Here is a 27,469-nt window from a genome sequence, read left to right as displayed (position 1 = left end):
AAAATTAATGTGTGTATCGGAAGAATAAGCAGGTGGGAAATGGAGCTGATGTATTTGTCGCGGTACACAATAAATTTGAATCCTTGGAGATAGAAATTGAAGCCGCATGTGAGACTGTTTGTGCAAGACTCAGTATCAAGGGTTAGCATAAAATGGTAATTGGAGCCTATCACCCACCACACATCCCCTGATGTGATCAAAAACTTTAGAGAAAACAACAGTTCTTTTGTACGTAAATTCCGCAGTAAAACCATAATCATCACTGGGGACTTTAATCACCCAACAATAAATTGTGAAAATAACAGTTTTGTTAGTGGTGGATACAATAGGGCATCCTGTGGACCATTATTAAATGCCATCTCTGAAAACCACCTAGAACCAATAGTTTGGAACCCTACTCATATTGGAAATATACTGATCAGAAAAAAGTTTCCAACACCAAGAAGAAGTTGTGCGACAAACGAAAATTGCTAAGAGTGTTTCTACATCTGAAAGATGATGTCTTTTCAAGTTTTGTGCCAGTCACATAAGAGTGGTGCTAGTAGCACCACTATGAGGATGTAAATAAGGTTTGCTTTAAATACACACTGCAACAGTCATGAGCGTTAGTTACCTTTGAGACTGGACATGGTGAGTTGATGTTTGTCAAGAACGCCTGTAAGGTGATAAAGACGCCATTATCAACACCTCAATGAGTGAATGAGGTTGTGTAATAGGGCCATGAGAAGGTGGATGTTCCTTTTTCAATATTGCACAAAGTCTTGGCAATACTGTAGCCACTGTACATGACTGCTGGCAGCAGTGGTCACGCGAATATATAGTTGCAAGAAGTCCAGGCTTCCGATGACCACGTGGCACTACCGAAAGACAAGACTTGTCATATTCAGCATATGGCTGCATCTTCAGCAGCAATGGGAGCAGCAGTTGGCACCACCGTGACAAACTGTTACCAGTCAGTTACTTCTAGGACAGCTCTGAGACAGATTCCCTGTAGTGTGCATTAAACTGACTCCTAATTGCTGCCATCTGTGACTTCAGCGATATCAAGTGAGAGCTCATTGGAGAGCAGGGTAGAGGTCTGTTCTGTTCTCTGATGAAAGCTGGTTCTGCGTTGGTGCCAGTGATGGCTATGTGTTGGTTAGGGTTAGGCCAGTTGAGGACTTGCAACCAACCCGTCTGTGTGCTAGACACACTGGGCCTACACCTGGAGTTATGGTCTGGGATGTGACTTCTTATGACACCAGGAGTACTCTTGTGGTTATCCCATGCACCATGGTAAAAAATTTGTACAACAGTGTACTGATCTGACCTGTTATGTTGCCATTCCTGAACAGCATTCCAGAGGGACTTTTCCAAAAGGATAACAGTCACCCATATACCACTGTTGTAACCCAACATGCTCTACCGAGTGTCGACATGCTGCCTTGGGTCACTATCACCAGGTCTATCTCCAATACAATACATATGAAAGACATATTTACGTCAGCGACTGTAACACTTCCTTTATTTCATGATTGCAATTTTGGCCTTAGGCCGTTATCAAGTGAAGATTTTATGGCTATTAGGGCATGTCAACCTAAAATGAGCTGAGACATTTACATGTCGTCATTACCATAAAACACATTGCTGACACCGTTACATATTGTGAACACACACATCCATATGTCATGAAACAACAGTCTGTAGACACTCATGTTCGTCAGCCCATCACTAGTAACATATGCTCTAAACTGCAGTGGCAGATTACTGTTTTGGTGAACTAGGTGACTAGTGACAGGCTAACAAACCTTAGTGTCTACAGACTATGTTGTCTTATGACATATGGATATGTGTGCTTGCAATATGTAACAGTGTCACCAATGTATTTAATAGTAATGATGATGACATATGTGTCAGCCCACTTTAGGTTGACATGGCCCAATAGCCATAACATGTTCACTTGATAATGGCCACAGGTTAAAATTGCAATTGTGAAATAAAGAAAGTATTACAGTCACTGGCATAAATATGATGTCTTTTTGAATGTTCTACACGACTGTGAATCCCAGGTATAAAAAGTTAATTAACAACACATATGGTACACCATCAGACAACAACTCCAGCGTCATCCACAAACAATTAACTGTCCCTGTATTAACTGACCACCAAGTCCAACAGGCACGAACTCCATCCCACAAAACTGACATCCGGCACCTGTACAACACAATGCATGCACATTTGCATGCTCACATTCCACATCCTGCCTGTTATACCTGTTATCGATATACCAGCATTTCACATTTTCAATGGCTTATCTCTTGCTTAAATTAACCAGTGGTCTTGCAATGTTAATCACTTAAATATGTTAAATAGACAAATGTATTCCCGAAATTTCATTACTCTGCATTAATTATTTTTTGGTGTTGTGATTCTTTTTTCCCTTCAGTGTAGACCAGACCTAACAGCAACAAATAGACCCTATGTCTTTGAGGATGTCTACATCGAAACTGAGATCAGTGTGATAACTAAAATAAGCAAAAAGATATATATGTTCAGTGAACTAGATAAAAATCAGTAGTGTCATCTCTCAACAAGGAACTTTAAACTTTCACCACAGGGCAGGAGCATGTAGAGGAACTACATGCCCAAGTTTATGCAGATATCTACATAGCAGAACAGTTCATAATGGGAGATAACCTCCATGGTATAGTCACTGTACCCCCCCCCCCCCCCCCCCCACACACACACACACACACACACACACACACACACACACACACAGAGACTACTGCATAATACGTGTAATACAAAGCATAGGACTATAGATAGAGAGATGATGAATCAAACACATTTGGCTGTCAAGAGCAATACATGAAGACTTCAATGACTACAGTAGCAGAATACTGTCAAATGAAACAAAACCCAAAAGAAATTCTGGTTGTATACAAGTACGGGCTGTTGGTGGCACCGAAGTTACTATCAGTCACTAGTGAAGGAGACAACTGAAATTAAGGGCAGCAAAGCAAAAGCTGAAATGCTTACTCCATTTTCAAACATTCCTTTTACAAAGGAAAACCCAGGAGAACTGCCCCAATTTAATCCTTGTACCACTGCAAACATGGATGAAATAAGTATTAGTGTCAATGGTGTTGAGAAACAGCTGAAAGTGTTAAATCTGAACAAAGCTCCAGGGTCAATGGAATCCCAATCAGAATCTACACCCAACATGCAGCTGAGCTAGCCCCCCTTCTAACTATAGTCTATTGCAGAGCCCTCTAAAATAAACTATGCTAATTAGTGAGAATAGTGTGGGTCACAGCTGATTACAAGAAGGGTAATAGAAGTGATCCACAAAACTACCGTCCAATGTCCTTGACATCAATTTGTTGTAAAGCTCAAATGCAATGAGATATCTTTAACAGAATGACCTCCATGCAAAACAGCATGGATACTGTAAATATCGATCATGTTAAACCCAACACACTTTTCTCACATGATACACCGAAAGCCTTGGTTCCAGGCAACTTGGCGGATGCTGTATGTCTTGATTTCCAAAAAACATTTGATTCAGTACCACACCTATGCTAAAGTATGATCACATGGGGGTGCCAAGTGAAATCTGTGATTGAATTTAGGACTTTTTGGTAGAGAGGACACAGCATGTTATCTTGGATGGATAATCATCATCAGCTGTAGAAGTAGCTTAAGGTGTGCCCCAGTGAAGTGTGTTTGGATCCTTTCTGTTCATGCTCTGTGTTAGTGACCTTGTAGGCAATATTAATAGTAATGCGAGACTTATTTTGCAGATTATGCAGTTATCTAATAATAAAGTACTGTCCAAAAGAAGCTGCTTAAATATACAGTCAGATCTCGAAAAGATTTCTATCTGGTGCAAATACTGTCAACTTACTTTAGATGTTCAGAAATGTAAAACTATGCACTTCATGAAACAAAAAACATAGTATTCTGTGACTAATATCAGTGAGTCACAGATGGAATCTACCAACTCATACAAATACCTGAGAGTAACACTTTGCAGGGATATGAAAAGGAATGATCACACATGCTCAGCTGTGGGTAAAGCAGGTGACTGACTTGGGTTTATTGGTAGAATACTGGGGAAGTGTGATCAGTCTACTAAGGAGATTGCTTACACATCACTTGTGAAATCAATGTAGCATATTGCTCAAGTGTGTGCTATCTGTACCACATAGGACTAACAGGGGATATTGAATGTATATAGAGAAAGGCAGCATGTATAGTCACACAGGTTTGTCAGTGATGGGAGCATGTTACCAAGACGCTGAAGAAGCTGTACCGACAGACTCTTGAAGACAGGCATAAACTAATCCGAGAACATCTTCTACCCTAGTTTCAAGAACTGCCTTGAAGTGACAACTCTAGGAATATACTACAACCCCCTACAGATCACTCATATAGGGATTATGAGTACAAGATTAGAGTAATTGCAGCATGCCCAGAAGCATTCATTTAATCATTATTTCTGCCCTCCATATGTGAACAGAACAGGAAAAAATCCCAACAATTTGTACACGTCACAGTGGTTGCAGAGTATAAATGTAGGTAAAGCTAGCTAGTTTTCTTTCCCTTCTGCGTGTGCCTGTCGATGACTCAGCGCTTCTGCTATTTGGTAAGTGGTTTCCTTTACATCTGAATTATTTACATTTTACCCTGAATTTCCTAGCATTTTTATACAGGCATCTGTTTTAAAAGCATTCATGCAACTACAGCACTTTGACAACCTTCCAACTTCTCCATTGTATGGAGGTAAGTTGGTGCTTTCCACACACTGCTCTGCTTCATCCCATCTTTAAGATACTGTATAAATAACAGAACTGACTGTGCACATGAGGCATTTAATACTGTACTTTGCTGTCAACTTACTAATTGCAGCATCCCCCCAGAACATCATCCCAACTTACTTTAAAACCCCCACATGCAACTAAACCTAGAACACTGTTGGTGCGCCACCTGCCACAAACCTATATCCCACTGATATTTCAGTCTTTTCTTAATGTCTCACCTGCAGTCGTACACCAAAATTCAATCATGCTGACCTCTACCATGATCTCATTCATCCAATTTTTTGGCACCAACTCCTTTGACCAAAACCAGCCAAAATCCAAATTGAACCTAACCTCTCACAGTTCATACCTGGACCCAATTTCTGAATCAAAGCCTCCTATAGAGATTTTACATGCACTACAGTCTTTCAGCTATGCACATCCACACTGCTCTTGGTAGTTTTCCTGTATCCTCTCATCCTCTCATCCTCACTTCCCCGAACTCTTCCTAAAAACTAACTTACCAGCACAGAAAACAGCCATCAACAACTTTAAACAGGCCCCAATCATCTTTCTAGTGAACAAAGGTTCCACCGTTGCCAAGATTACGTGGCAGAAAGTAAGCTGTCAAACTCTCACTTATAAACAATGTATACTGATTTAATCCAAGACTCACCACTTAACTTACTCGGGGCCCATCCCAAGGACCTTTATGCTGAGTCCATCTCCTTTGTCACTCATTACCAATAACTTCAATTGTAGCACAGTAATGAAATGGATATTCATGAACAAATTTTAATTCCACTGTGTACCTGCCTTAAGAATGTCAGTAATTTCGGTGAACAGCATTTTCACCCACTTTTGGACAGCTCCAGGTGAATGCTCCACAATTCCCTTACATTTCACTACCAGTAATACATGTAACAACCACTACATAGCTTCAACAGAGTAGATAAATGTTCTATCAGAATTAAAATTATTAAAGCAATTTACCATTATATGGTGCATTCTTCAACTCCTCTTCTCTGCGGGCCAACTCCTGGGCTTTTCTTTCAAGTTCTTCCTGTCTTCGCTGTGGAAAATCAGAAAAAGAGATTAAATTACTATTGGAAAGAAAGAGTAACTATTTCCTCAAACATCCTATTTCTAATAGCAAACAAAATTTGAACTTACCAATAATTTTCTTTACATGAATACTGTCAGACATTCATGTGTAAATGAAAAGCATTTTCTAAATTTTTGCTAAATAAGAAGAATAAACTATGCTATTAATAAGATAAACTATGCTCATACTAATGTTCTGATGCACGGCATTGGTCTTAGAAATGATTCTAAGGAATATTGTGGTAAATATTTTTATTTCACTTTCTAGGCATATATTCACAATCTATTTCAAATTTTGCCACACATGGAAGTGGCAACTCGCCAACTGTTACAATGAATTTTGAAGACTACACCTGTCAACTTTTCATAACACAGTCCTTGTCAGCAACCTTGCAATTATATGTGAACAATTCACAGCCGATTGTAACTTTGGAAAATCATTAACTTGTGCACTTAATTGTAGGTGTAAATTACTTGTACCCACTTATGAAGACTTCTAAGTTAGGGACATGTAACACCTGATTTTCTACTCTCCATCATAATTGCAGAAGAGTGTCATCTATCCAATAACAAAAGATAATAATGGTCCACTGATGTCTCTAAATAAAAATCTGTGAGTGTTATTGATTGAAGGATGATCAATGGCAAAAAATAATTCCTTCCCTGCCCCCAACAGCCATAAAACCAATTCCAAGAAAAAGTAAAGTTGGTCTGATATGTAGGTCATCAAATACTAAAGTAGTACTGGCACATGAACTATTTTGAGCGTTGCACATTACAGCTCAAGAAATTGTGTTCAAGGTGCAGAGTGCTGACAAGGGGGGGGGAGTCTTAAATTTGGGCCAGCGATTTTGATGAAGTTTTGCAAGGATGTTCCATACCGAAAGTAACGACAAAGGTGTCACAGCTTTTTGCTAGACACTCCCTTATCTCTGAAAAATAAATAAATCGAGGTCACAGTTAATGACAGAAAATGGTATTTTCAATGTTATACATCACAATATTGTCTAGAAACAAAATTTATTCATGAATGTATTATATGGTCCGAAGTTTGTGAAGTCTGTGTTATTAATGTTTTGAAGTTTTCATGCTGTATCTTCAATACCCATAATTCAACATGTTGCCAGAGAGAGATTGGCAGTCAAGTGATCACGGCATTAGACTACCAAACTACTGGTCCCTGTTCAGTTCTTGGTAGTGGCTTTTTTCCATTCAATAATTTTTTCAGTGTATGTGATAATGGGAGTACCTATCTTCCCCCTTTTTTAAGCAAAAAAAATCAGGTGTGTCCGATAGTCAAATAAGTATATATAATGTACTGAGAGTTATTTTCATTGTGATACAAGAAGCTCCACAATAGGACTTTGCTAGGTGACAATGCTGAACTGACTTTTACTGTGAGTGATACTACCAAAATGTACCCCTTTTTGTCAACAGGGTTACATTTACTTTTTCCAACAGGCAAAGAATTTTATTGTATCATTTCAAAATTTCACAGCAGAGTGCAGAATTAAAAGATAGGGTGGATGCTATCAAAATTTATGGACTGGTCCACGACCAGTTGTCCACAACTGTCTTTCAAAATATGCGTTCATACACTTGGTAAAAAATCCAAATTGATATCTGAAAGATCTGTTTTTAGCAATGTGAATCATATGTTTCCACGAACAATGTCAAGCAAAATACACCACTGGGGTAATATTTCATTCATGTGTTGCACACGGTGCAAGAAGTATTTATGTTTTGCCTGCTTCTATGACAAGTTTTATGTATCAGAAAGAAAATTACTGTCAGTACCGTATACAGACTTAACTTTTTATTAATCACAGCTCCCAATGTTTTACCCTTTAAAAAAAAAGAGGAAGGGACAAAGAAAAGTATTCAGATTATCAGTATATTAACAGTTACACTGAAATGTAAAATGAAAATAAACAACAACCAAGAACTGAACATGGACGAGCATTTTGACTGTCTAATGCCTTTACCGCCAACATCACACTTCTGAACACTTAGAACAATTTGATAACCAAACTGCAGTGGTAAACGTAAAAAATGTTAATAACTAACATTATTAACTTTGGTCTCCATATTATATTACTAAAAAGGTTTGTTTTTAGATGCTATTTCAATGTACAACATTAAAAATACAGTTTTCATCATCAGCTTTGACCTCATTTTTTTCAAAAACTAGGGAATGTCTAACAAAGCCAAAACATGTCTATTTTAAATGTAGAATGTGCTTGCAGAACTTCATCAGAATTTGTGACCCACCTGTCAGACCCTCCCCTTGTGAGAGATTTTTCCTTACCGTTTCGAAGAATCTTGTGACTCCCATCTCCCCTCCCCCTACTCAATTCATGAAATCATGGAGCACAACATCCAACTATCACCACATACATTCAAGGATGCTTTATCTGACCACATGTTCCTAGCCTCCAACTCCTTTTGCTAGCTGTAAAAAATTCTCCATACCTCATGGCTCTTCCACATTTGGTTCATCAATGTTCTATTCAAGACAATTGCTCATGCCCGCTAGTCTGCAGAATTTCAAAACAGTAATTTCACATGATGATCTAAAGCAGTGAATTCGATGAGAAACGAACAAATTGGAGTTCTGAGCTTCGATGTTACTGGAGCTGAAGCCTTGCATAATCCTATCTACAGTGATATCGTAAGGACATCCTAGATGTATGTGCCACCCCAACTAGTAAAGAATTTGAAAAATAAAAAAGGGAGAAAAGCAAGAAAATTTCCAGTTAGGCCATCATCATTAAAGACGACATACACTGGGCTGTTGTTCCTTTATAGATTCCTCCTGATGTAATTATAGTTTGAATAAATTATATGCATTTATCTTGTAAAAGTACTTGGGACATATCCACAATGAGTACTAAGGTTTTGATTTTTATTTGTGATACTAACAAATGTGCCAAAGCACTCCATGAAATTGCTAATGGCACTCATAGCTTCAGTAATGCAAATCCAAGGGCAAGGATTTTTTTAATATGGCATTTTGCAGTGACTGAACTGTTTTAGGTTTTTTAAATGTGCTATGACAATTTAAGAATAAGAAACTATTTTTATGGAAAATTTCAGTTAATATTCAACTGGGTACACTAAAGGCATACAGGTTTCACCCTTGACTTATTAGAAGCAAAAACCCATGACTAAGAAGAGAGAGACTAATAGCATAAAAGAAGGGGGGGGGGGGGGGGGGCGCTGTGGACACTTTCCTGTAGAAGATAACAGAGTCAAGTCCAAGAACCCATGAATTAAATTTGTCAATTCTAGTACAAATTCTACACTTATCAGTAGCTTCAACACACTAGAAATTTTTTGCAATGCCTTACTTCTTTCACTTTTTTGCTGAAGAATGAGTGCAGGTTCAAGAATGAAGATTCAGTAAACTACTAGAAGATGGCATTATGCTGTCAAGGAGACTCCACTGTGCTCTGCCTACAACACCCTTTTAAATTAACCGCAATGTCAAACTTCACATTTTAAAGGTACTTTGGCTTTACAGAGTACACAAGAGACATTTTGTGATAAAAATCACCTTTTTTACAGTAAGACCTTTTTAAAAATTTGTTTTCATTTGTTTTAAAGGAAAAAAAAGGAAATTTTGAAGGACCAATTCTTAGATGGTGAGAGAACAAACTTATGCTGAGAACTGGCAGCAAAATCACTATCTCAGCCAATATTTGCATGACTAAGGAACTAGAACATTAAGAATATATACTAGACAAAAAAGAAAAATCCAAAATCACACCAATTAAGGGGATCACACCGTAATACAGGTAAAAAATGCTTTTCAGTTTTCATCATATTTCAATAGATTAAAGTTTTATTTAAGTACTCTGAAAAGGATTTTCCTGAAAAATTTTTTTTTCAAGCAACTCCCGAGTGTGTTGGCTATCTTTGGAATGCAACAGCCGGTATTCTTTTGCTTCTGCTGTTTGTAAACACGCTTTCAAACACACGATTAGTTTTGTTCAAGTGATTGCGAGTAGTTGTTATACTTACGTTTGCAGTGCTTTTTTACATGTGTTTATTGAAAATGACAAAACGTAAAGGCATTTTCAAGAAATGACAGTTTAGAGGAAACAAATTTACAAAGCTTTCTGTACAAGAGGTAATGTCACCTGGAAATGTTGTTTCTAATTGTTGAATTACAAGTGCATCATCAAAGAAGCTCTCACCATTTCAAGGGAGTTACAACGAATGTACTGTAAGTGATAAGGGGTGCAGTAACATCATAAATTTGAGAATATTCTCAGATGTAATTTCTAAATTTGTACAATGTAGACAGTGTGGTGAGACACAGAGTGTGAAAATTTGTGAGAGTGCTCAGCTGTGATTTCATTTATGAGTTCCTCAAAACCAGATGCAAGTGGCCCTTATGAAATCAATACTAGATTAATTTATGCCTTACGATCCATTGGCAAGGGCATGGCTGCAGGGAGAACATTTTCTTCAGTGATGAACTTACATCAACCACCAAATGAATTTGAACAACTGACTGCAATATTAGAGAAAGCTGTATGTGGGGTCTGCAAGGAAAGCATGAAACTGGCGGCTAGGGAAGCAGTGGAGGAAAATTATGGATGTTCGGATATTGCAGTTGCACTTGATGGAAGTAGGCAGAAAAGAGGACATACTTCTCTGAATGGAGTAGTGACTGCCACGAGTGTAGACACCGGTAAAGTGTTAGATGTGGAGATAATGTCTAAATATTGCAAATGTTGTAAAGTCAATGAATATAAAGAAGACATCTGTGTGGCTAATTTTAGAGGAACAAGTGGTGGAATAGAAGTTCATGGAGTACAATAAATTTCATCACTCTGTAGAAACAAGAGGCGTACAGTAAGGTATACAACAATGTGGTGAACTCCAAGCCATGTGGAGATGCCATTATTAGCAAAATAGAATGTGTAGGCCATGTTTAAAAACGTTTGGGAACAAGGCTGAGAAAACTAACTGTTGATATGAGAGGGAAAAAATTAGAATATGAAAAACTGTTGACCGGACAGAGTTGGTTAACTAAAACTGAAATAGAAAACTTGCAGGTATACTATGGGCAGGCAAATAGGAGAAATAAAGAAAATCTGGAGGCAATGAAGAGAGATGTTTGAGCCATATTCTTCCGTAAGTCCTCTGCCGATAATAAGCCATATCATGGATTGTGTCCATCAGGAGAAAATTCATGGTGCAAATACAATAGGGCACAGGCAACTGGATAATCTTATTCTCACCAGCATTGTCTTCCTGCTGCTGTTATTACAGCAATTAAACCTATTTTCAGAGATTTGGCTCATCCTGACCTAAGGAAATGTTTGCATGGGCAGACACAGAACCCAAATGAATGTTTCAACAGCATAATTTGGAACCACCTTCCTAAAACTGTATTTGTAGGCATACATACAATGAAACTAGGAGTTCCTGATGGTGTTATTACATTCAATTGTGATAATATTGGAAAGTGTTGGGTACTGAAAAAGCTGGGAATTAATCCTGGTGAAAATATGGTCACGGGGCTGCAACATTGTGGTAAAATGAGGATAGCTGATGCAGACAGGTCTGCATCTAATATGGCCAAGAAAGTAACACAAACATCCAGGAAAGTGAAAAAGAAGCTGGAAGACCTGCTGGAGGCCAAAGAAGGGCCATCATATGTAGCAGGACAGTTTTAATTAACTGCAAGTAACAAATTTCAAAAGTTTTTTCTTTAAAGCCAATTTCTCACAAATTAAAATTTTCAGTACATATGCCCCATTACATCAGAAACTATCATAGATAAATGAATGAAATTTTCAGAGACTCTGCATAACAAAAAGCCACCTCTGCTACTATATTAATATTTCCTCATTAGGAAGTTCACAAAAAAATATTTTCTGCAGAAAAAACTTAATATTTTTGTTAATAAATTTAAAAAGTATTTCTTTAAAAGTATAATATTGATAAAGTAGATTTTAGTACAGTTGACTATTAGCATCATGTAACATACAGTAAAAATATTAAGGTCCTGCAGCAATTCTCTCTCTTTTTTTTTTTAAGAAATGGGTCAAATACTTGCCTAAATTAACATGGGTTAGATAATTAGAATGTGTTCCCCTTAAAGATAGCAGAAGTATCTCTAACAACAGTCACAATAACAATGAACAAAGCATGTATATGATTACATTTCATTTCACATGCTGATATGATGGAATCAACTGTAGAGAGACTACTAAACCCATGTGGAGACATTTAAGCCTAAACACACGTTTTAGTACAAATAAAGAAGCAATGGGAAGACTGGTTAAATGGACGTAAGTGCAACAAAACTCATAATATAAAAAATCTAGGAGGGCTTGCCCTCCATGAATTAAGAAAATCCTGAGGGTAATGTTAAATGAAGCAGAAAAACCTTTACAACTTTAAGAAGGAACTACTCCAGTACCGTTCAATACCAAAACCCGTTCAATACCAAAACCCGTAAGGAGTAATGCATGCAACAACAAAAATAAACCAATTACTATTGTAAACAATGAAGTTGGCTTGTATGTTCTAACTTATTTGAAATCATACACCACAGAATTTTTTGAATATTCAAATTTTGATTAATTGTACAGTCATTTAATTGCTGAATATTTATAAGAAGCCTGCAACTTCTCTTCCAACTATTAAGAAAAAAAGCAATAAAAGGCAACTACAGTAGTAGTTCTCTAGATGAAGATCCACTTTAAGAATGTAAGCCGACAATATCAGTCTAGTGACTTGAAAGAGCTGTCTCTGGGACAGAAGAAATGATGATAGAGGATACACATGTATTGGATGGACATGAAAGCTAAAACCAAATCACTGAAGACAGAAGTTTCAGAACTCCATCTTAGTAACACATATGCAAACTCATCCGTATGTAATATTCAGAGACAGTGTATTTGAATACAACAGTAATCCAAAGACTCTGGGATATCACTTTGGCTAGACCACTTGCAGACTGACACCACCTTCAGAACACAGCTGCAAAAGTGAAGAGCTGTAATAATTTATAACAAAAGTTAACTATAACTATGCGGGACACTGGCACAAACACTTCGAGAAGTTAGTTAGTTACATGTTCCATTGATCAATATCATGGAGAAACTTATGATGTGGAACGTGTTCAGTTGTATGGCTCAACAGTTCCTACACACACCCAGATGTTCAGCTTTGACAACCAGGGTGCGTTATACCCAGTACACATCTGCATAAGCCAGCTCAGTGGCTCTCAGTACTTAGCAGCATCACTCCGCCTCACATACGAAGAAAGCAAGTAATCATTCTAATATGGACACGAATCAGAACTACCAGTCATCCTACACTATACCATTCAGCAAGGATTTATTACCAAACTGAAGTTTCATAGAACAACCTTTATAATTGCCATGAGCCCATTAACCAGCACTTTCAATTCTATGGGTATAAGAAATTTAAGTGGGCATCTTCACCATATCAAGATTCTTGAGTGTCAAAACCACAACCATCAAACTCCATCATGTCACCTGGTAAAAACTGAATCCAATCAGGTGCAAGACAGGGAGAACAACTGATATTTTATACATAAATGAAAATAATCCATGTCTGAAAATATAACTTGACTGATAACAAATCTACTCACCAAGCAGTGTCAGGAGAAAATACACAGACATTAAGGAAAAGAAATGTGCCACCTTTTGGAGCCATCTAATTATATGATATTTTATACAGCTGGTGATGAGTCTCCAAAGCTGCGACTGCACAGGCAGTGCCACAATACCCTACAGGTCTACCCCTTGAGCACTTTCACTGACTGCCTGTAAAAGCTATGTCAAACTGGGTCCAAAGCATTTGAGTGGCTGGAAAACCTGGACTTCTATCTTTGATTTTTTGTTTTATTTCTAACTGGATGTTTATAATTGTTAATGTATTTGACTGCCCAAGATCGAACATTAAAATAAATTCTAAAAAGCATTCTGTTTTCTCTTCCCATTTAATCTGTGTACAATTTGTGTAATGCAACCTCCAGTCCAGCCAAGACAAAGCAAATAGACTATGGTATAACTGAATGGCCATTTATAGCGTTATGGTAATTTACTGGTGAGTGAAACGTTCTCCCCATTAGTGAAAGAAATGAAACTTCACCAATACATTACTGGAAATACTTCTCAATCGTTCAGTTATGGTACCGAGAGCTTTCTGTGAGATGTCCAAATACAACTGCTGTGAGAATTTAGCAATCACCTTTCAGTTATTTCTTAAGTTCCCAGTCTGGCATAGAAATTTCACACACATTTGTGGTGAGCAACTCAAAAGAATTTGCTGTATCATTTTTGTGATCAGAAAAAAAAAAATTATGGCTTTAACCTTCTTTGAATAAGGCAGCTACACACTACAAAGTTTTTGGAAGACTGCTTTACACATTTAAGTTCAATGGATAAATGTTTAATCTTGCCGACTGTTAAACAGTGTGTAGTAAGAGCTAACCTAATGTACTTTGTGACAAACAATACAGCTACTGTAACTGGTACAGAAACTAAGTATCTACAAGATTTGCAATGCCAGGGCTGTGAAGCAAATAAATCATCTTCATATAATCAGATATATTGCTAGTCTAAACAGCCTTCCAAAGATTTATGATTATGCCATAAAATTCTGTGATTTTAGTACGTACATACCTTGAGTTCCTGCACAGAAGCATGTAAAAATAAGATTTCTTGAAGTAAAGCTAACTATCTTTAACATCACTTAATCTTAAACTTCTGAACATTCCAGAAGAGATTTATTTCTGATAATTCATCAATCAGACAAATACCACACATGTATCCAATTCATCTGTAACTAATGAGAATATTCACTCAACACACAACCAAACCTGGAATTCTGCTGTTGTTATCTGTGGCTGTTGCTGCTGAGTTTGCTGACCACTTCGAGTATATGGCGGGGGTGGAGCCTCATGCGTTGGCTGCATGATGGCTGGTTGAGCTGCTGGTTGTGTTGCACTGGCATTTAGGTATGGCGGAGGGTTCGCTGCACCTCGTACCTGCCAAATGACAGATGAAATTACACGATTTTTTCCAGCAATTGTCAAAGGAGATACTTATTTCTAATTAGCAGGGGAGTTAATGTCATGGAACAAGAGCCACTGAGATGCACTGAGTGACAAACATTGATCTTATTACTGTAGGGGAGGGAGGGGGGAGAGGGGGGGGGGGAGAGAGAGAGAGAGAGAGAGAGAGAGAGAGAGAGAGAGAGAGAGAAGTGACAATGGTTCCCACAGTTCCAGGGGTTAACGGAAACATCCGATTCCACCCGTCTACTTTGACCAATGATGTCACCAATATGGTGGAAACGATCATTCACAACAACTCCCATATCACGACTATGGCGTCATTATGTAAACATGACAACAAACACAAAAATAGATCGAAAAACCATCAAACACATATTCCTCCAAAAATATAATGAAACTAATGGGACAAGCAGTGGAAACTGGGGTTTTTGGGTGGGGACGAACTAAAAATAAACACACACCATTAAACCAAACGACAAAAACAAGATTTCCCAAAATCTACTAAAAACAATATCCACTGGAATATAACAGTTCCCTTGACCTACATAGGTCAACAGAAACTACCAACACCAAATCATGAAACCCAAAACTACAACCACGTCCACAATCATCACTACCTCAAAAAGCGCAACAAACCAACAAAATTGGAATCTAACACTTCTGTTGACCTATACAGGTCAACAACAACTACAGATACCACACTATAAGTCTCAAAACTTTCACCACCACCACAATCCCCTAAAAAACCTAGAAAATCAACATTGGAATCTAACACTTTCCCTCGACCTGTTATCCTTACAGCATCTCCACATATAGCCATCCCTGATCAGAGACAGCGGAACTTTAATAAGCCTGATTTCTTCACGGCACATTCAACACTTCACGACTTCAGCCAACAGGCCGATAAGATGAATAAATTTTATTACAGACAACGCACTGTCCCTCATCATCGCCAGCAACTGAAAACTGTTGACCTTGTCAGTCATACCCATACCTTCCAAAGACAAAGTGATTTACCAAAATTCACACACTACGAACAGAAAAAAAAAACTACAATAATGTCGACGTAACAAAACCAAAATTGTCAACTCACTGAAAAATATTCCGCTGAAAGCACCGTCACCACCGATACCATACACATGCAATGCTACCACACAAATTAACCCCACATGCCACATAACACACCACCAAAGAGAACCTCTGACCGCAACAATACGCCACATATAAACATGCCACACATGCAAACTAAACCAAAAACATCACCTACCACACAACACACCACCATAGAGCACCACCGATCACATCAAATCAACACCTACAAACACACCACTCCCACAAACTAAACTCTGTGCCGTCATGACATCACACACCACAACAGCCTTATGTCACAGGTCAAAGCCGGCAGGTGGAATCTGACACTTCGGTTGACCCTGAATGTTGCCAGTTACGCACATTGCATAATACGAAGATAGGATAGTGAGAAAATAAGAGTAGAGAGAGAGAGAGAGAGAGAGAGAGAGAGAGAGAGAGAGAGAGAGAGAGAGAGAGTGTGTGTGTGTGTGTGTGTGTGTGTGTGTGTGTGTGTGTGTGTAGAGAATCGGGGGAGAGGGGGGTATGATGTGGTTTCTAGCAGTATGATCTGCAACCAGGTGGCTAATGGCTAAGCTTGTTTCTGATCACAGTTTGGCAATGGCTGTTTATACCTTGTACAGTACTAACAAACTACTGTGAAGTCTCAGAACCATTGTGGAAACATGAGGTAATGGCTAAGCCACTTCTCCTACACTTCTGCAACAGTTACCATGCAAGTCTACGGGCATTTTACACACTTGTGGAGAGGTTTTGGCAACAATAATTGTCAGATGTTTCTGATGGAGGTAAATAATAGCACTCAAAATGCAGAGTGATAATGGCCTCGTTTGCTCTTAAATTAAAGGTGGAAAGAACATACAAAATTGTTAAAACACTCAATTCAGTTATATCATGTTCAAAGAATAATTAAAACTGCCTACAATATTGGAGCAGTGCCATGAACCTCCTTTGCACTATTACAGAGCCTAAAAGATATGGTCTAATGTTATGAGGAAATTCCACTCTGGCAAACCATTCATTTATTCTTCAAATGGAGGCAATAAAAATAATCAAATGAATCTCACATCAAGGATCAGGCAAGTACTTTTTCACAGTACTTAAAATCTTGATCCTACCATGTATCTACATTTATGGAATTACGTTTTCTAAAGGTACACCAGGAATTCTCATGAATTGTTAGTGTTAAACAATCAAGTGCAAAGATAAGAAATAGGAACCAGAAACAATTTTCTGAAGTATACACCAAGTGACACAAAAAGTGCTGTAAGAGAAAATTCTTGTCAGTTCAATACCAAAAAAAGTTAAAGAATAGCAGAATGACATATTTAAAATAAGAACTAAAAAATGTTATTTAGCAAAATTTCTATAGTATTGGAGAATACATATAAGTGATAACAGTATAGCAGCTACTTCCTTCATTGTAGATAACTGAAATGCTTATTTTTTAAAATAGTAATTGCATTCGCAAACTTATATAAGGGGGCAGTCAAATGAAAATGAGATAGAAAAGTAAGAAAACTTTTGAAATAATTAAAGTATAATTTATACCGCTCTGAGACAAACTCGCCACTGTCTTATGGAAAAAATGTGTGTGGTTGCCTATGGAACCACAACTGTACTCAGAGGTGCACTTCGTCCAAAGCAAATTGACTGCCACAAATGTCTTTCTTAGGACTCCAAAAATATAGAAATTGCTTGAGGAGAGTTTGGGACTTCACAGTCAAACTTGGTAACATGTGGCCATTGATTTGCTTCGGACAGAGGTGCACACCTCTGTACAACCATAGTTCTGTATGCAACTGCAGACATTTTTCCATGGAGGAAACAACTGGTTTGTCACAGTGAGATGAATGTCTTTCTGGTAACAGATATGATGAATCTTCTGAAATAACAAATAGTTTACTTACTTTTTCTTACCCTTCTCGTTTTGATTTGACTGCCCCTTGTAAGAAAACTTTTGACTATACTAATTTACATTCTGGCTTTATGTTGTACATAAGAACATATCAATAACCAACACAATTGGAAAATTGTTTCATGTACTACTGTCTACGATAAATCCTAAATAATTGTATACAACAACACTAATAAACCAAATTGGTTGAGCACTTGAATCTGACTCCAATAATTAGTTTCTTTCAAACTACCACAAAGCCATTAGTCACCAAACAAACAATGTGAATATCCATTACGATTTTTGTAGCATAGTCAACATCTGTCCTAAACATTAAGAAGATCATTTTCAGTGTGTTCAAAAAAATTTTACAGATAGAATGTGGGCACTAACAATAGTTTAGGACTAGTATAAACGAATGAGAATTTAGATAACCAGTGGTGAAAGAAGCAGTATGGGAGCATAAACCTTGCCTCCGTCTCAAGGACTGGGAGTCGACACCTGTGCTTAGTGCTTCAATGACAGCAGAAATGACACACTGTCATAGGGCTTAATGATTCCTTTGTATTGTATTCAAAACATATGATGGACCTGGATTAGCCTCTTCACTCTTTCCAAAGGAAGAGAAATAATGAGCAACACAACCCGAAGCATTTGGGAATGGCTACTGAGTAACTGCTTGCTTAGATTGGCAGGATCATTAACTTTGTAGATCAAACTCAATCTCTAGCAGTTTCTTACACAACCATAGTTCAAAACAAATTTCCCATCCCACCTAAAACTATTACATTAAATTTACAAGTAATATGAATGTTATTGTTATGAGTTGCTGTATGTTATTAACAGACATAATACTGATATATTGTAGAGCTTTAGCAACTGCTTTTTCACCGTCACATTAATTGCTTCACCATACACAGTATGATTGCTTGATTGTCTTCCACTGCATCCACTTCATCTGTGCCAAATGACTGTGTGTTAGTAAAATGCAACACCACACAGAAAACACGAGCAATTTCAGTTCACCACCAGACGTGCACTTCTTCCACTGAAATAATTATCATCACTGCTGTACAGTCAGAAATCACACATCTCATTCCTAGTTTACTCACTGCCTGTAGCTGTTTCTGCAGTTTTTTGCTGAGCTATGTCCATTACTCAAATCTGTTATCTGCCACAATAGTATATGTCTAATTCTTGTTAGTCAATATCTATAACAGGGACCATCTTTGCCACATCATGTCTGTTACTCCTCTGTCAGAGAGAGAAGGTTATCAGCACTGAGCAGCAATAAACAAGCAGGGCTGGATGACCGACTTGTTCATCACAACTGACCTGAATATATGCTTGGTGCAGCAATGAGACAAGGAGAATTGATTGGAAGCACTTTTCCAATATAAGAATTGTTTAACTATAATTCCACACTTCTGGTCATTGACTAATATATCTAATTACATTATTTGCCACTCATGAAATCCAGTCTACACTAGGAACACTGATCATTAGGCCATTTTTCTCTCTACTATGGATCACTTTCACTCAGTGAATGTTCCAACATAAATTCTTCAGGCATCAGGTGTATAAATGTAAACAAGATTGCTTGCAGCCTATATGTCAATTTCTCATTACTTTGCACAATGCAATAAAAGTCACTTGTTTTGTTTTAATGCCTTTACTCACTCTTACAGCCTCATCCATTGCTTCATTTAAAAACTTAATGCCCCAACTATGTACACTGCTATGTTGGCAACCCACGAGTTTTACACACACCATGAAGTCCTTTTCCATATTCTATGGTTACAAAAAACTAAAATAAATCAACAAAAACATTAAGCACAGGGTGGGAGTAATCACTGTAAAGGATATATAAAAATGTCTGCTCTACAGTGCAAGCAGATTTTATACCTTTACTCGATACTGAGTATTTCGTGTCATAATAAGTAATATACCTGAATGTTATGGCTATAGTTCTGTCTTAAGCTGACACATTTCATTTCATGCTTCACTTTGTCAAATTTAACAATCCAGGGTGAAATTACCACATACAATGTCAAATATTAAACCCGATATACTAATCCACTAGCCTAGTATATACCAGTATACAGTTTGGCAGGGAAAATAATCTCAGCCTCTACACAACTTATATTATTCCTTCATAATTAAAATCAGTTATTTCCCTTCAAGGGAGATATAACTACATTTATACTGTAGTTTCTTCCAGCCAATATCCATCATGTAGTGCCCACGACACAGAAAACACACGAGCTGGATTTAACAGCACAATACAGCAATTCAAATGATACAATTGGGCAAGGCACACCTTTCATCCTTGTGTTTGGATCCCAATCAAATGGCCAGTCTGACAATCTACTGCTAATTACGTCCACTGCAACGGGCGTTATATCGTCAAAAAACTACAGCATATAGCATATTTTAACGCTGTCAATACGTGCATACCATGTCTAACACAAATTGACATCCAAATCAAAAACTGGGTGGCGTAGTGACCATAACCCTTAAAATCAACAATGGTAAACTGTCTGCAACAAATAGCACTTCGTACGTGACAGCTCAACACACGTTACCTCTCAGGGAATGATAACGCCCATATTGTTAACACGATAGCACCGAGACACAACAGGCTAATATCGTTGTTCAACAACCGTACAATATGGGCAATTATAATGCTACGTGGCACACATCTGAATATAGTCTAACACAGATGATAAAAATTAACATACTGCAGGAAATCTCTGATCTCCCTGGTCGGCGAATGGATTATAATCTTCAAGACCTCTCTGTACACTGCTTGTATTACTGGTCACTTGTTGAATTGCTGGATCCTACAGAAGAAAAATAAGAAAAGTTAAAGTGTTACTAGATCATATGACTCTCGCACACGTATGTCAAACATTCGTCTAAACAAAGTCAACCCATACACATTGCTTACCGCAAAAGGTTCTGTTGGCTCCCCAAAGGGATTTTCATCAAAACCAGCTGACATTTTTAATTTTGTTTACTTGCCCCTACACTTAACGTGGTGTTCACTACAAATAAAGCGATATTATAATATGCTTATCCTGTTTTAATCCATTATCAGATGATGTCGAGACACCACTGCGCAAGATTATGTCGTCACAACGACACTCCAATCACGTATCGAATGGGACTGATGGAGCGGTTTCTTTAAATTGCAGTAACAACACAATTGGGCTATGCGAGATATAGCACAAATCTCATTTCACATAAGCACGTTTATCATAGAGAACTGGAGTTTTAAAGTAAATATATATCTCTCTCTCTGTATGACAGTTAACAACTTCTTATGCAATGCTCACTGCTCCTACATGTCAGAACCTATCTTTCAGAGCACTTCAACGGCGCAGTATTACCACATTTGAATGTGCTGATATACAGTATTTCCAAGTTATGTGCGGGTTTAGGTAAAGCCAGTAGCAATGGTCCATATAATATCTGACCACCTCATAAAATGATAAGCTGGATTTAGGTTGTCTATGGCGAACAACGTGAGTGTAGAGTTACATTCTTAGGGCGAGTTTTGTCCAGATAGCAAGTGACTACACTAACTATGCGGAAAGATATGCTTCTTCTCGAAAAAAGGCGAGTTCTGTCGCGATACCTGGAGCTGAAATGCATTTGAAAACATCTACAGTTAACAAAATCCTCCTTTAATTCAATGTGATAGATCAAAAATGAATGCAAGATTGGAAATCGAAATACGGTGTTACTCTTTTACAGGCAACAGTCTCATAACTGAATCACATGAGCATGCCTCGTTGTTCACTTCATTAACTCCTGTTACGTTACTACCAGCGTGGGGTATTTTTTTATCCATTAGAAAAAAACTGCACTATACTATTCAGGGAATGGGAATGTATATGTACACATCACAACATTAGAGTATTTTAAAGATATAATTAATGATTTTTAAGATTTAAACACTCACTTCTCATAATGACAAAAAATGAATCTAAGGAAGACTGTGCGTACTGAAGAGTATGTCTTTTATATCTAATCAGAACCGTTGCCGGAACATTCTTAACAAAATGAAAATTAATGTACCTTACATGTTAACCTGAAACAAGTGTTGGTGGTAGTTTTGGCTTTCTGGTCCTTTTCCCATGGACGCATTTTGCATCCCCCAGAAGAAAATCCATCTGTATTCTGTCTTGTTTACGGGAAGTTTATCTTGGTAGTGCGCATTTTTTTCACCGACTGCCATACTTTCCCTTATATTTTGCTTGAGATATTGCAGAGACATCCTCCGAATCATCACTATCTACCTCTTGACCAGTATCTAAACTATGCTACTTCCCTGAAATGTGGACATTTTCGCTCTCAGGCTCATTATTCTTATAATGTTTGCACAATTTTTTACACAGGATGCCATGTCGTTATCATATTCGAAACCGCAACTTATTCCTGAAGTTAAGTGTCTGAGTTATCCCAGGCTTGGGGTATCTTTTACCCAGACACTACTAGACAAAGCCTTACTCAACAAGACAATGTGAGAAACGGGATCTCACAAACTGTTGCAAGGAGGGACTGTTGGTTGAAAGTTATGTAGAAGATTATAGTTGTAGTATTTATCTAACAATGCTGTTAACATGTCGAAGCCACAGGTGGTATATTTTAACCCATGCATGTGCTTATGGGTTTATAGAAAATAACCCCTAGAGTCAGTTTGACGTTATTCATCAAAAAATTATGTACACTCCTGGAAATTGAAATAAGAACACCGTGAATTCATTGTCCCAGGAAGGGGAAACTTTATTGACACATTCCTGGGGTCAGATACATCACATGATCACACTGACAGAACCACAGGCACATAGACACAGGCAACAGAGCATGCACAATGTCGGCACTAGTACAGTGTATATCCACCTTTCGCAGCAATGCAGGCTGCTATTCTCCCATGGAGACGATCGTAGAGATGCTGGATGTAGTCCTGTGGAACGGCTTGCCATGCCATTTCCACCTGGTGCCTCAGTTGGACCAGCGTTCGTGCTGGACGTGCATACTGCGTGAGACGAAGCTTCATCCAGTCCCAAACATGCTCAATGGGGGACAGATCCGGAGATCTTGCTGGCCAGGGTAGTTGACTTACACCTTCTAGAGCACGTTGGGTGGCACGGGATACATGCGGACGTGCATTGTCCTGTTGGAACAGCAAGTTCCCTTGCCGGTCTAGGAATGGTAGAACGATGGGTTCGATGACGGTTTGGATGTACCGTGCACTATTCAGTGTCCCCTCGACGATCACCAGTGGTGTACGGCCAGTGTAGGAGATCGCTTCCCACACCATGATGCCGGGTGTTGGCCCTGTGTGCCTCGGTCGTATGCAGTCCTGATTGTGGCGCTCACCTGCACGGCGCCAAACACGCATACGACCATCATTGGCACCAACGCAGAAGCGACTCTCATCGCTGAAGACGACACGTCTCCATTCGTCCCTCCATTCACGCCTGTCGCGACACCACTGGAGGCGGACTGCACGATGTTGGGGCGTGAGCGGAAGACGGCCTAACGGTGTGCGGGACCGTAGCCCAGCTTCATGGAGACGATTGCGAATGGTCCTCGCCGATACCCCAGGAGCAACAGTGTCCCTAATTTGCTGGGAAGTGGCGGTGCGGTCCCCTACAGCACTGCGTAAAATCCTACGGTCTTGGCGTGCATCCGTGCGTCGCTGCGGTCCGGTCCCAGGTCGACGGGCCCGTGCACCTTCCGCCGACCACTGGCGACAACATCGATGTACTGTGGAGACCTCACGCCCCACGTGTTGAGCAATGCGGCGGTACGTCCACCCGGCCTCCCGCATGCCCACTATACGCCCTCGCTCAAAGTCCGTCAACTGCACATACGGTTCACGTCCACGCTGTCGCGGCATGCTACCAGTGTTAAAGACTGCGATGGAGCTCCGTATGCCACGGCAAACTGGCTGACACTGACGGCGGCGGTGCACAAATGCTGCGCAGCTAGCGCCATTCGACGGCCAACACCGCGGTTCCTGGTGTGTCCGCTGTGCCGTGCGTGTGATCATTGCTTGTACAGCCCTCTCGCAGTGTCCGGAGCAAGTATGATGGGTCTGACACACCGGTGTCAATGTGTTCTTTTTTCCATTTCCAGGAGTGTATTTCAAACAAAGATTATGATGTAAAATTGTCTACAACACTATGCAATTTTAGTTTCAGATGAAAATTGTAATTGACTCCAGTGATCAGAGAAGAGTAAGTGACAATGACAGATTCAAATAATTTATGGCTGCAAAATCCTATACAAGTCCACTACAGGAAAAAGACTTTAAATTTAAATTGCCCAAACAGTTTTAAAGATTTATTTTAGATATTTTTATTTTACCAGCAATGAAGTGCTTTTGACAAGGAGAAGAGAAATAGGGGCTTATGCGGCTGCAAATGACGCTGACAGAGAAATCAAAGATGAGTTTTATGAAAACAAGTTTGCTAGAAAGTATTAGTTTCCACAAAGAAATAATTTTGTTGCAGCCATACCACAGAACCATGTGGACAGTGGCACGCCATTATTCACACCTGATCACAGATTTTATTCTTAGGCCAACATGGTGTAACACCTGTGGGCATGGAAGAGACAAAGCGAAAGCCACTGCAAGCTCGACCTAGATTATGTCAACTGTGGACCATGTTGGACGAGTACAACACTCACTCCCCCCAATGCATTCACAAGTTTGATCAGATGCTGATCGTTTGCTCTGTGCCACAGAGCCTTAGAGATGAGTGGTAATTTGCGCATTTGGCTGGACAAATGTCTCTCCACGACTGCAAGATCATACTATGCGCTTGATCACTGAAAGAGTGCATGCTCCGAGATCACTGGTTGAGCTATTAACTGCAGTGAAGTGTTAACTGTGTGAGAACATTCAGACAATACTTCGCGAGTTTGTTAGTGTACGACCTTTGCAAATAAATGTGTTATTACGTAATCAAATGTTTAATCAGTTACTGTCGCCTGAGCCTAAATTCTGAACTTAGTAAATGGGTGTAGCAATAAAAGTCAGTTCAGCATGCAACGGACATGGAAGCAGAGAAAATAACCCGTTTCCCACTTCACCCTGACGTGATCTGTAGGCAAACAAGTGGAGTGGTGATGGACTGGATCAGTGGAAGTGATGCTGAACCATGAGTCGATTCCCACACAAACATTTCTGTATTTTCCATAGCCACATGTACTCGTGATTTGAACATTGAACATTCATTCTTTTTGTGTGCATGTTTTCTTCATGTGTGTTTTTCCGTGTGCTTGAGAACTTTGCTATTGCATTATGACAACTAATGATGAACTCCAAAAGGCAAGAGAAGAGCTGTTGGCATGCATTATGCTCCTGGAGAGTGAGCTACAGACATGCTCTGCATGCAGGGAACTGCCCACCTGGAGCCAGCTCATGAGAATTTGTACACGCGCAACAGTGCCACACCGCCACTTGGGTGACATGTAGCACAGGATGCATGCTGGTTAGGCTGCCTTCCTTTTGACCCCTTGACCCATTCATGTGATTTAGTCAAGTGCGGGTGGTTTTCCTAAGTAAAAACGTTACTTTCAAGCTCGCCAAATATGGATGCATAGTGAGCCAGCTCAATCAGAATTACCTGGCCAAAGCGCGGGATATAATTACTGCACCACCGACACACTCCTCATATAAACGGCTGAAGGAGGAATTAATCTGAAGGATTTTGTCTTCTGAAGAACAATAGGTACACAAATTGTTATGCCAAGAGGAATGTGGTGATTGGAGACCTTCTCAGTTCCTGTACTACCTGTGAAGCCTTGTGCAGTCTGACGTGATCCTGACTCACTATTGTGCACTATCTGGGTGTGCAGCCTATCCACAAAGGTGCAAGCAGCAGTAACTGAGTAGACAGATATGCAGCTGGACGCCATCGCAAACCTGGCCAGCCAGGTACACGTTGCGCTGATAACGGCGCCTGGTACCATAGCCGCAGCCATGTATGACACTGTGCACCACACCTCCACAGTGACATACATTTACTGCATCCACTGCCCTGTACTCCACCTTACACTAGGTAGTGCAGAACCTGGCTGCCTAATTGGTGGCTCTCACCATACAGGTTGATCAGTTGGCACCCTCATTGCCAGAGGGCAATAGCGGATCTGACTACAGGCGACACAGCATGTGCAATCGGTGACACAGCGACAGACATTCTAACGTGTCTCTCCTGACAATGGAAGCACCTCCAAGTGGTTACTGTTGGTACCATACCAGTTTTGACAATGAAGCGACCAGGTGTCATTCACCGTGTTCACACCTAAAAGCCAATGGTGAGTGGGCTTAGACCTACCTAGTTGCAGTACAGTATCAAAGCAGGAATGTGAGGGTGTGGGGGGGGGTGTAAGGTACCTGGTCGATATTGGTCCAGATTTGTCCATTTTCCCTCAGATGATGTTAAGATACAGCAGGATCGTGAAAACTCTGTGTCTCATGACAGCAAACAATTCCACCATAAATGCGTATAGTACTCATCACTGAAATGTGGACCTTGGACTGTACCACACATTCAAGTGGAGGTTCACTGTGGTCGATGTCAATTACCTGATCCTGGGCGTGGATTTCCTCAGCCACTACAAGCTGCTTGCTGCCATCACAAATGCCCAACTGATCCGCTCCATAATGAGTTTGAAGATAACAGGACAATGACAGCAGGCAGTGTTCTTTAGTATAAAACCTGTGGCCTGCTTCACAATGTACACAAACATCCTGAAGATATTAGCAGAATTTGCTTGCCTATCAGAAGCACCGAGGGAAGTTCAGAATATAACACTTGAACACATTATTACCATGCCTGGTTCTCCCATTTCGTGCTGCCCACATTGCCTTGCACCCGGTAGGGTCGTGGTAGCAAAGGCTGACTTTGAGGTCACGCTGCAACAAGGTATCATGTGACCATCGAGCAGTGCACGCTCCTCGTACTTCATACTTCCATCCAAGATGAAGTGTGGGCAGAATGATTGATTAAAGGCCTACTTGCTCGCAGTAAATGGTCTAATCTTGTCTTCACAATCCCTTCAGAAGCAATACGTAGGAGCTGTAGTGTAATCCTAGATTCATCACTTAAAGTTGTTTCTTGAAACGTTTTTGGTTGGCTTTCATGAGATAGTTTGCATCTACCTTTAAGCGTCTGACAATTCACTTCTTTCAGCATTTCCGGGACATTCTGCCATAGGTCAAAGAAACATATGATAATTTTTGCTACCATTCATTGCTTATATTCAGTGTCCCCTATTAGTCCTATTTGGTTCAAAAATGGTTCAAATGGCTCTGAGCACTATGGGACTTAATATCTTAGGTCATCAGTCCCCTAGAACTTAGAACTACTTAAACCTAACTAATCTAAGGACATCACATACAGCCATGCCCGAGGCAGGATTCGAACCTGCGACTGTAGCAGTCCTGCAGCTCCGGACTGAAGCGCCTAGAACCGCACGACCACTGCGGCTGGCTTCCTATTT

At 39.5% G+C, this 27,469-nt stretch overlaps 1 protein-coding gene across 2 annotated transcripts in view; it reads right to left on the bottom strand.

The window, feature by feature from the left end:
* The window catches only part of LOC126094705 (secretory carrier-associated membrane protein 1), a 60,943-nt gene extending 39,629 nt beyond the window's left edge, over nucleotides 1-21,314 (bottom strand). The window contains exons 1-4 of one of the 2 annotated variants that reach the window (XM_049909234.1): nucleotides 20,895-21,314; nucleotides 20,686-20,787; nucleotides 14,761-14,931; nucleotides 5,778-5,856 (exon numbers count right to left, since the gene is read on the bottom strand). In XM_049909234.1, the coding sequence (XP_049765191.1) occupies nucleotides 5,778-5,856; nucleotides 14,761-14,931; nucleotides 20,686-20,787; nucleotides 20,895-20,948 (406 nt within the window). In that variant the 5' untranslated portion in view covers nucleotides 20,949-21,314. The remainder of the gene's footprint in view (nucleotides 1-5,777; nucleotides 5,857-14,760; nucleotides 14,932-20,685; nucleotides 20,788-20,894) is intronic. The other variant, XM_049909235.1, reaches the window with a different exon arrangement.
* Between the last annotated feature and the right edge of the window lie 6,155 nt (nucleotides 21,315-27,469).

Source organism: Schistocerca cancellata, chromosome 8 (genome assembly GCF_023864275.1).
Source record: "Schistocerca cancellata isolate TAMUIC-IGC-003103 chromosome 8, iqSchCanc2.1, whole genome shotgun sequence".
Lineage (NCBI taxonomy): Eukaryota > Metazoa > Arthropoda > Insecta > Orthoptera > Acrididae > Schistocerca > Schistocerca cancellata.
The sequence above is the reverse complement of the archived record's forward strand: the minus strand, read 5'-3'. Positions and strand labels throughout refer to the sequence as shown.